At 39.1% G+C, this 11,866-nt stretch overlaps 1 protein-coding gene and 1 pseudogene across 3 annotated transcripts in view; both read right to left on the reverse strand.

Moving 5' to 3' along the window:
- The window catches only part of LOC122063586, a gene marked incomplete in the record, with an annotated part of 55,228 nt that overhangs the window by 23,176 nt on the left and 20,186 nt on the right, over nt 1–11,866 (reverse strand). For all 3 annotated transcript variants that reach the window (XM_042627292.1, XM_042627293.1, XM_042627291.1), the window contains 1 exon segment: nt 7,868–7,897. In XM_042627292.1, the coding sequence (XP_042483226.1) occupies nt 7,868–7,897 (30 nt within the window).
- On the reverse strand, nt 2,444–2,561 carry LOC122063589 (annotated as a pseudogene).

The following is an 11,866-nucleotide window of genomic DNA, read 5'->3' on the forward strand; positions in this document are numbered from 1 at the left end:
ACTCCGTCCCTATACGAGGATGGAAAAAGGAAAAAGGTTTCGGATCATGAGACCATGTAGCATGGTCATACACTAGGGTTTAACCCTAAGATGATGGATAGGTACCCTTGGTCCTCAAATGCCAAGAGGGGGTACACAATATTAATAAAGGGGAGTCGCCACCTAGAAAGGGTCTAGGACCCATAAATGTCTACCCCAATTAAGGGGGAGAGACTAATGACTCAATGGATAAGACTAATTTGCACAAGGATTCTGGGCAAGTGTCAAGTGACAGAACGGGAATGTGTTAGACACCCACTTTGCCCGGCCCTAAGGCCGTTCTCTTTCTGATTGACCAAAGTTTGTTTGTACCCTACTAATTAGTCCTAATCTAGATCACTAAAAACCTTAAACTACGTATCTAAACATGACATGTGAAAACCATAAGCTAAATATCTAAATTATGATAGCTAAGTTATAATGTAACAAGTAAATGATTTAAAGCTTGAAGATTATGAATGATCTCATGCGTAGATTATGGACCCTAAATTGGACTGATTGGATTAGTTGAGCCCGACCTAGATGGATGATTAAAGAGTTTACGAAATCCTAAATTGAACTAATTGGTGGAAGATTTTTAAATTAGATGAGACCTAATTAATTTAGAAAAGTGAAATGGATTAATTACATTAAATAAGTGGATTTTACTAATCTATCAAATCTAGTTTAGGAGGATTAAACTAAACCTGAGGTTTAATTAAATAAATTATGAAACCTAATTACAATGGTTGTGCTAATATAAGTATCCTATGTTATAATATAGGTGAGAGAATCATTCATGCTACAGTTAAAAATTCTATATATTTACAAAGAGTAGTTAAAATTGATTTAGACATGTAATTTCTAAATTATCACATAATAGTAAATGCTAATTTATACTAACCAAACATGGTATCGACTAATCTCTCTAACCTAATTAACTCAAAGCATGGCAAGCTTTACAAATTTAATTCTAAATTAACTTAAAGGAACAAACCAGATGGGTCAATGAGTTAGATGGAAAGTGGGGCCATTTGGACCCAAAACGTATGACATGAAAGGCATTCCCAAGATCCCTTAGTTGGCGGATTTGTTCACTCATAACCCAGGATATGGGCTACCCTCTCCACACATGGTTCAACCCAAATGATGTTGAAAACAAGATTTTGCATTTGGAAAAAGGAAGCCCACAGTCTATGGTCCGAATACTAAACCCTAAACCCATGACCCATGGTCGATGAGCCCAGCTAGAACACAATTCAAAAATAAACTCAAGCCCCAAATCTGACTTAGATGGACTGAAACAAACACCTCAAATTGACACTTTAAAGAAAGCAAATGCATTTTAAAATCAAGCCCAATTGGACCCACAACCAAATCACATCACTGGACCCATTTAAGGCCCAAAGGGCTAATAAAGAGGGGTTGATCCACAATTGTTGGCTAAAGATCCACAATCAAACCCCAATGTTCAAAATCCAATCCATTGCCCATGACCATAATTATGTAGTGAAACATCAACCCATTTGATTTTGAGGTCCCCACCTAGTATTTATTCTTTGGATGGCTCTGGAGCTACGGTGGTGGTGGCTAGAGAAATGAGAAGGTAAGAAATAAAAGGTTGAGGGAAGGTTGGGTTCAGTTAAGGAGAAGAAGAAGAAGAAGGGTGAGGGCTAAGAGGTGTGGAGAAGATGGGTTGCAGGTGCAGGAAAGAGAAAGGGAAAGGGATGGATTTGGTCACATGGAAAAGAAAGAAGAAGAAGAGTTGAGAAGGGAGGTTTGGTGGGTTACTTACTTGATTATATAGGAGGAGGAGAGAGTGCGTGCTGGTTTGGTTTAGCTACAGGAAAGAGAGGGGTGACTGGGTCACTGGAGAAAGAGTGAAGAAGGAAGAAAGGAGGAGATGGGAGAGGAGGTGATAGTATTTCAGGTTTAGGTTTCAGCAAGAAAAAGAAAAAGAAGAAGGTGGGAGGTAGATGAATGGTGGCTGCTGGAAGAGGTGGAATAAGTTACAAGAGAGGGAGATTTGAAGACTAGTTAAGGAGAGGGCAGAGGAGCTTCGGTGGTTGCTGCTTAGGTATTCAGCTATAGGGAAAAAGAAAGGGGTGGATGGAAAAGAAAGAGGGAAGAGACTAGGGGAATAAGGAGATGGGATTAGGTTAGGGTTTGAGATCCTAATCTAAGGGTCCAGATTAGAGGAAGATGTAACACCCTAATCTGATATTTATACCCCTACTTGTGGACAGGCAAGAAGAAAGAGCAGAGGAAGCTAATGCTAGCATGGTTGGCAGTTGTGGAGTGCCAAGAAAGTAGAAGTGACCCCACCTGCTCCTGTTCAGCTTGCCAATATCATTGGGGAACTCATAAGGAGGGGTGTACAAAGAGGTAAGTTTAAGTACAAGACTAAGAATAGTAGGGAAAAAAAAAAATGCGACATGAGGACTTCCCAGGGGGTCACCCATCCTAATACTACTCTCACCCAAGCACGCTTAACTACGGAGTTTTATGGGATTTGGTGCATTAGTGCTGGTATGATCGCACCCACACTGGTAGGTCCAAAACTGGCCAGCCAATTTTGCCTAGCACAATGTAATTTTTGGGTTTTTACACTGTGGAGCCCACCTCTGTTGTGCAAAATTCCCATTATACCCCTGTAGGAAGAGACTTAAATGAGACTTAAATAATACTCCCGGCATTGATTATGAGATAATGTCCATGGATCACATGGCCCATATTCCATAAGATGAACTCGATCACGGACCCGCCTGTGAATGTGACGACTGCGCCTATAGAGGCCAGTACTTCTAAAGAGTAGGATGGACTATTCCTATATCTTTTTGTATATATATTCATGTTCTGAGGTATATAGTCTACTACTGAGATACTTTAAACTGTGAGTATTCTCTTTTTGTAAGGTATGTAACTCTCATCTGCATAATTGTAAATATATCTTATCACTTAGTTGGCACTGGAGCTTAGGTAAGATATTTTGTTTGCTGGACTGTGCATATGTGAAAAAAAAAAAAAAACTCTGATCTTCCTTAGTGTAGTGGTGGTGTTATGATCTGCCCTAGTCTAGATCTTGGAGAAACAGGCTGACTGGATACGGTGAGATGACCAATGCCACATGCCTTAGCCTATTGGAAGTAGGGTGTGACAGAAGATAAAATAAAAAGAAACTAAACTACCTTAACCTTAATCTAAATAAAACTAAATGAAACCAAATAAACCACAATTCAACCTAATTGAAACTAAAAAAAAAAGATTAAACCAATTTAAAACTGATTAAACCTAATAGAACCAAATTAAAACTAAAAAACCAGAATAAGTCTAATTAAACAAAATGGACTAAAATAAAATCAAATTGAACCACTTGAACCTTAATTAATCTAATTGAACCAAAAAAACCTTGTTACGATTCCAGAATCCTGCGACCAAACCAAGGAAAGAAAGAAAGAAGACTGGAGAGAGAAGAGAGGTGAGAGGCAAGATCACAGCTCACTCCCAAAAGAGGGGAACTAACCTGCGATCAGACCATAATAGTCTACAGCATGTTAGATCTCTGATATATATATATATAGAGTCAGCCCTAATACACAGTAGAAGCCGATAGAACTAAAATACCCTTACGCCTAAAACTTAACAAACATAATTACACCTAAATGAACCATAATAAACCAATTAAAACAAAATAAAACTGAACAAACCTAATTAAATCTATATGAACCAACAACAAATTAAAAACAAATCTATTAAACTAATAAAATTGGTTCTGAATTGCCATTGGGAGAATAAAATTACCTTAAACCCGACTTTAATCAAGAAACAAGGGGAGATGGCCCTTGTGCTTCAAGCCTCAAAATGAACCAAACTAGACAAGATCTCCCGGCTCAATGAAAGATTATACACTAAAATTTGTACTTGGAGGGATTTTTGTTTAGGTTAGCCAAAACCTTAATGGGGCCATTCCTTCTCCAAAATTTTCTCCTACCTTTTGGAAGAGAGGATGGGCTATATTTACAGCCAAGGGAATGGGGTGACCTCTCTTTGGTTTCCAATGTAGGACTAAAAAAGAGAGATTTGTCAAGAAAGAGTTGTTTCAAATAGAATCTAAACCTTGATATTTGGTCAACTTCCGAAAGTCATATCTTTCAAACCGTTGGTCGAAATTCGACATGTAATATATTGTTGGAAAGCTCATGTCGATCACTATTCAATGATGTGAGACATGAGTGCGGTCTCCTCTAAGGACCCTGGCGAAAATACCAGTAAAGCAAGGGCCCTAATCATGTAGAAAAGGGGGAATTGGGGGCAAATTCACATCGTTCTCACACCAAAGTATAGTGTCCAACTCGAGGGAACAAACAACATTAATGCACAACGTCAAAGTCCATTTTTTAAAACATTTTCCATTATTGGTTCATAGGTGCAAAACAGTCATTTTACCATAAGTTCAAAATTTCTCCAAGTACATAACATTCAATGTGTAATTCTTCTTGTGTCATCATCGTCGGGGGTGATAAAAATAGGTGTCTACACATGGTAAAACATTGCTAACAACAAAAATCCTATAAAATAATCTTTTGTTTGATTTCCATAAAATTATTTTCATTCAAGTGACTTAAACAGCATTCGTGCACTTTAAGTTTGACCGAAATATAATTTTGTCATTACAACTCAAATTTAAGTAATCTTAGACTTATTGGAAAGCAGGTTTTGTGTTATACCTAATACAAAAAGTCTCATGTAAAAATAAAATCATTTGACCAGTCAAACTTATTATAGAACAAGATCATTTCTCTAAATCTTAATTTTTTATGACTTAATGTTGATTTTTTATGATACAAGGTATATGTAGCATACTAAATAATGTTAGAAAATAGATAAAATAAAAAATAAGACATGATCGCCTTGTCGCCTAAGCGCTTAGGCAGCCCTCTTACGCCTTGGTGTCGTGAGACTCATGACAACTATAGTGTGGAGGCAAGCTTCCAGACCAGCTTGAAGATGTCCGTAGAGTGGACATCTTTAATCCTTCTTAATCCGAGACCCCCTTAACCATAAGAAGGCAAATAGAGGATCAACGGATGGGATCGAGGAATTTGCCGAATCTGCACCTTTCCAAAGGAAGAAGCAACAGAGAGATTCGATAGCTTTGATGGTGGCTTTGGGAAGAGCTAAGATACCAAACCAATTAATGTAAGAGGATTGGAGGACCAAGCAGATAAGCTCCAAGCGACCAGCATAAGAAGGAAGCTTTCCTTTCCAGAGTTAAAGAGTCTTTCGTGGATGTGGTCCAACATGGGAACACAATGGTGGGCAGATAGCCTAGAGGAGATAAGGGGGAGACCTAGATATTTGACGGTAAGGATTCTGAAAGAGAAACCAGTAAGCTCGAAGCTTTGGCATCATCAAAGACACCAGACAGAGATACGGGACTTGAGAAGAGACTGATACGAAGACTGGAAAGGGATTCAAAAAGATGGAGAGAGGAAAGAATGGTTTCCATGGAGGGGGTCAGCTTTAGAGAAGATAATGAGATCATCAGCAAAGGCAAGGTGAGTGAGCTTAAGGGATTTACATTTGGGGGTGGGAAAAATGAGATCATCATCAATGCGGGATTGGATGGATCTAGAAAGAACTTCAACGGCCAAGGAGAAAAGAAAAGGGGAAGGAGGGCAGCATTGTCTGATGCCAACAGAAGATGCGAGATAACCAGCCGGAGATCTACTGACAAGAATGGAGAAGTTTGGGAAGGAGATACAAGAATAAATCTTTTTTTTTTTAATGCAAAGATACAGGAGTAAATCCAATTAACAAAGACAAGGGGAAAGACATGGAAATCAAGACTTTAGAGATAAGAGGAGAAGCCTAACTTTAATCCTAAGACATTTTGGTTTTATGATACTTGGACTTCTCAAGATCTATTGGGCGGCTTGGGCCTACTAAAAAGATTTAAAGCAACAGTTCACATATATTTCCATAAATATGAAACAATGTCCTCCCTAGTTAACTACCACAAACAAAGCCAAATATATCTAACCTGATTCTGCTACTCGAGACTCGAGAGCAAGGACGATGATTTCAAGATCTCCTAACTACATTAGAACCACTAAGTACATAACATATAGTCTAAGAAATGCTAGAGTAACTCCACATCAAGCACTAAAATCAATATGTTGATTATATGCACCATACTAAATAAGTAGAAAAATGTTAATACATTTTACTATGAGATGACATGATTAAAAGAGAAATAAAAAATAAAAAAAAAGATAAGGCAGGACTAGGAGAATATCAAATATCTGGCAAATTCAACATTTGGCATTCATGTTAAACTATCATTCTAAGATGCCAAAATCAGTGAATGATTTGGCTCAGCAGGGTGTGATGCACCCTAGTAATTGTTATGGCCTACAGGAACAGTTTTCCCTTGTGTACAATCTACTTGATGCAGTTGGGCGATGGATTTAGAAATATCTTTTCTTACTTTTCTTTTTATCTTTTATTTACTTTCCTTTTTAGGGCTAGAACCAGTTTGGTAGTATTCTTAATTGAGTGAGATTTTTATTTCTTTTAGATTTAGATGCAAGTTTAATTTTGTTCCGGATTAGGAAGGTAGGTTCTTTTTGGTGTCTTTATAAACAACTGTGTAGTCCATTGTGGACAGATTTGAAGTTATTTTGAAGAATTGAAAGTTGGAACAAATGCCATGGCTGCCATGAAGCTTGCATCTCCCCCTTCCCATCCTTGACCTTTTCTTCTTCTTTGTTCTCTTCTCTGATCTTCTCTTCTTCTCCCTCTCTTGTCTTCTTCTCCTCTCTATTCTTTATTATAGTCACTGTTACTTTTCTGATCCAGGAATACTCTGTTTCTAGGCGATAGTAGCAGTTGTACTCAACTGCTTCGAGCTCCTTTGTGTGTGAGCTGTTTGGCCAAGGATTTGGTTGAAGGTAGCCCTCCCCTAGGCGACACAAATCATCAGATTTCAGTTGCAGGAAAGTCCCTTTACCATCTGTTATCATACCTGCAACTGAGACCAACTCTGTTCTACCGCCAGGTTCTACTTCTGGTCCTTCCCGCAGCCTCCCAGCCTGCAAATCCAAGTGTCTATCTTGTGGAATTGATAGAGCATCTTCTTGAGAATGCTCACCTGAAATTCCTACCAAACAGTGGTCAATCGAAGGAGCTCTCTCATTCCACAGCCTCCCCAGTTCACCGCCTCTGTTCCTTGGTTGAAGGAAGAAGATAACCCTCCTTCACGTTTCCTTTGTGATTTCTTACTTTATTGGTTTAAATTGTTTAGTCTATATCTCCCTTTGCTGAAATAATGTTGTCTTTTTGTCTTTGTCTTCTTGTGTTAAAGTTTTTCTTTTGTCTTCATTCTCATATCATTGCCCTACTCTTTTCGTATTATTTACTTGCTGCCCTTATATTTCTGTCCCTTCCTAATTTACCCATGCTTAATAAATCCAATTTCTGTCATGTCCTTCTCCTTTAGCTACCAAGTAATACCAAGACTTGTGGTTATTTACAAAAGTGCCACTCACTCTTTGTAACTTCAATTTAATTGCAATTCTGCCATTTAATATTGGGTTGAGTTATTGGGTGATTGGGTGGGCCCTAAGCAATCCGATTTTAGTCTTTGAAACCCAGATCCGCATCACTACTTGTGTCTTCAGTTTCTTTCTTGCTTCTTAACTGTTGTTATGTTGCGGTTGGAACTGATCCTGAGTATTGCTTCTATCCTTGCTTCTAATAAATTTGTTATTTGTCACAAAAAAAAAAGAGAAAAATAAAAAAAGAAAGAAGACAGAAAGAAACAGAAGATGATACAAAGAAAGTTTACCTCTATGTTTTCATGCAGAGATGTGACGACCTGAAACAGATAGCAAAGCATGCCATATTGGTTCAAATTAGAAAAAGGTTGCAATTAGTGTAAAGATAAGGAAATGAGATATAGGATAGCAACAAATTGAAAGCAAGACCTATGGTAAAGGGAAAAAACATATAGCCATTACCTAAGAAATGAAACAAACTTCATGATCCACTAAAGAATCCCACCCCCTCCTATAAAACTAGTGATATCAAATTTTAAAGAAAAGACATATGAAGGAAATACCTAGAAAGAAGAATAGTAAAACTATCCATTTGCCATACTCTTGCAACCTGTAGGCTGTAGCAGTATGGACAAAATAGATGACAGCTTATGGCCAAAATCAGGGGCGGCAAGTGGAAAATGGCTTCTACAGTTGAAGATTCTTGAAAATAAATGGTGGAGATGAACTTCTGTAAACATGGACTTTGGTAATAATAGACATGATTTCCAGTAAGGCACTTTGTGGCAACATGGTCCTGTTTGGCTCAAGATTTGACAGGAATTGAGGAAAGTTGAGGATAGAACAATGATCATCAGCATACTGACTCTTGGTTTCATATAAACCAATGTCCATGGTTATCAGCAGCACCCACATGCAACCAGAGCCAAATAGATGCAATTTATAGTACCGAGTAAAGAGGGTCCTAAATTAAGGTTTTCCTATTTTCTGGCAACTGCTTCAGTGGTTCAACCCTGTGAAATCCTCCTTTAGATGACCCTCTGTTAACGTGTCTAGGTTTGATGTATCTAGACCTGTGACTCATCCTTATGCTAGCTGTAATCCTAATCTCTCATTATAAATAAAAGTGGCCTCTATCATATTAGGCAAGCCGAATCATTCTCTCATTCTTTTATTTCAACTCCCTCTCAAACTTCTATCTCAATCTGCTGAATTTGATTTTGAGGCCGAAAAATCAGCAGATTTGTGATTTTCTCTTCTTGCCAACTTTCTGCTGTGTTTCTAAAAACTGCAAATGAAGCTTCAATGATCCAACAAGTCTATAATCTTCTTCTTCTTCTTCTTCTTCTTTTTTTTTTTTTTTTTTTTTTTTTTTTTTGGTTAATAAAAAATTTATTAAAGAGGAAAGGGGAAAATACAAGCCTTAAAGGGCCACCCAAAACCACCACCCACAACAATCAGAGCAAAGCTCAATAAAGCCCACAAATAAACAGCAGCAGGAGCAGAGGCCAATACGTCAACGGTCAACATGCTAATAACAAATAAATAACAGAAAGGGCTAATGGAGAGAGGGGCCAAAGAGAAAGGGGAATCCCAAGATAAAGCAATATGTCTGTTACTGGTAGAGTCTGGGAAGAAACTGGTGGAAGGGAGGATCTTATGTCTATTCTTGAACTCACTACACCTCCAAATCTGCTGAATAGAATGGGAGGAGTGAGACAATTTCCTCTTACTTTCTCTGCCACCAAATATGATAAATTGTTGCACAGAAGACAAGTTTTCCCAAAGAGACACAAATTGTTTTCCCCTGAAGTACTTTTTGACCCAGGACCATTCTCTATTGAAAGGGAGAACAGCCCTAGGAGTCTGCCAGCATTTATCTAGGACAGCCTTCTAAACTGACTGAGAGAAAAAGATCAGGAAAAGAAGGTGGTCAACATTGATGGAGTAGCCTTAGGGAGAAGAGAAAAAATCGCACAAGAGGGGGAAGGGGATCACACACCACGCACGAATTCACTAATTCTAAAATTAAATTCACTCTAAAAATCAAACATTGAGTTTATGCAAGTATTTAAAGGGAAATAATAAGACTACTCCTACTTAGACTCTAACACTGAAATAAACTCTTACTTATCCCACCCAAAGACAAACATGAGAAATAAAAGACATAATATAAAACTAACTACTATCAGCCCTTGTTGGACCAAAAACCTAGGTTAGACCGGTTCTTCTTGGCCCTTGGCTTCCACAACCAGTCCTACTGGTCCAACCAAGTAAGTGCAATTGTATCTACATCAAATCTCCCCTTCTGAAAAGAACTCAACTCCGTCGAGTTTGGATGAGGTCCAAGAATGCCGTCAGATTCGATGCGCTTTATAATAAAAGTACTAACTGTCCTCTTGAGCTTGAGAGGGGGAAAATCCTTTGTGGAAAGAAACTTCATCTCGAGGCCACCATGCTGAAAAGTGTATGTATTCTCATATCCACAGTGCTTGGCTTTCTTGTCGAACAACCATGGGAGCCCCAGAAGAATGTGACAGACTTTCAGAGGAGGAACATCACACTGAACCTGATCAATCAGTCCGCCAATGGAATACGTGAGCAAACACCTTTCATGAATTTTCAGATTATTGTTGTTCACCCATCCAACCTTGTAGGGGTCGGATGAGGTTCAGTTTTCAGACCCAACTTGCAAACATCTTCAGCAACAACACTGGTACAACTGCCAGGGTCAATCACCATATTACACAAATTGTCATTGCATCGCACCTTGGTCTGAAAGATACTGTTACGGCGCCAATTGTCTTCCTCGGGAATCTTCTATGCAGTCAAAAGAGGACGGATCACATAAAACGGTTGAGGCTCACCATCACTGTCACCATCATTGATCTCATTAGGCTCACCATCACAGTTAGCCTCCAGATTTATTGTTCCTGTTTTTTGTTGCTCTTCTGGTGCATAAGGTATAAAATTGTCCTTGTCGATGTATGCTAACAACCGGTTAGGACATTGATTAGCTCGATGCCCATACACCTTGCATGAAAAACATTGAATAGCCTCATTTGGAAATACTGAGTTCCTGTCATAACCACGCTGAGGTGAAGAGTATGGATGATTAGGCCGTGAAGATGACATGTCTGAATCACGATGAGATGGAGAATACGGTCAGTTAGGTCGTGAAGATGGCATAGATGAAGCGCTAGCATGTGGTTTGTTGATTGACCTTTTCTGTTGAGATGACTATGGCTGAATAGAACTAGGACCCCAAGGAAAAGCATCTGTAAACGGCCTCCAATTGTATGGACGTTTCAGACTCTCCTCGACCTGATATGCTACCTGGACAGCATCTTCCATTGTAGGCAGTCGGCTAGTGGCAAGGGCAGCAATAAGTTGAGGGTGCAAACCATTGCGGAATTATGCCACCAATACTTCTTCATCCCACTCAAAATCCAAACAAGTAGCCAAATAATAGAACCTAGCAACATATTCTTCCACAGTCAAATTCTCCTCTTTAAACCGTGCAGACCTAAGATGCATACATTGCTTGTAATCAGAAGACAAGAATCTCCGGTTCATGGCTTCATGCATTTCAACCCAAGTAGTGACTAAACCAATGCCTCGGGTTCGGTTCTGTTGTTGATGCTTAATCCACCAGATTGGGGTTGTGCCTTTCAGTTTGGCCTCTGCAAATAGGATCTTTCAGGCCTCAGTCAACCCATACCATCTGAAAAATGTCTCTAAGTTGTGAATCCAGTCAAGGTATAGTTCTGGATTGTTGTCTCCATAAAAATCAAGGACATCCAATCTTGCTGCTCTTTCTGCTCCATCATCATATCGACCAGTTTCATATGGTGGTGGAGGTGGTGTATGATGTGGTGGCAGTGGGGGATCCTATGGAGTGGTGTTGGAAGAATCCCCAGATTCAATGGGAGTTTTTCCTCTATCTGTTGCCACCAGACGATCAATAGAAGCTTGCATGGATTCCATCATTGTCATAATAGTTTCAATTTTTGCATCATTTTCTCCCTTATAGGAGTTCAGCTGTTGAACAATTTCACTATTGGCTACCATGGTGGGGATAGGCAAGGTTACACTTGAAAGAGGTTTAAAGGGCAATGTCAAAATGGTAAATAACTCTTTTTTTTTCCCGTCTCTGTGACCGAAACAGAGAATGGGTGGGGGGGGAGGGAAGGAAATATGGAAGGGAAAGAGGAGGCAGTGGGGTCGATTGCAGTGGTGAAGGGAAGGAGGTGGAGATAGAGAGATGAAGGGGAAGGGATTGGAGGCTG

This window comes from Macadamia integrifolia, unplaced genomic scaffold (genome assembly GCF_013358625.1).
Source record: "Macadamia integrifolia cultivar HAES 741 unplaced genomic scaffold, SCU_Mint_v3 scaffold1370, whole genome shotgun sequence".
NCBI lineage: Eukaryota > Viridiplantae > Streptophyta > Magnoliopsida > Proteales > Proteaceae > Macadamia > Macadamia integrifolia.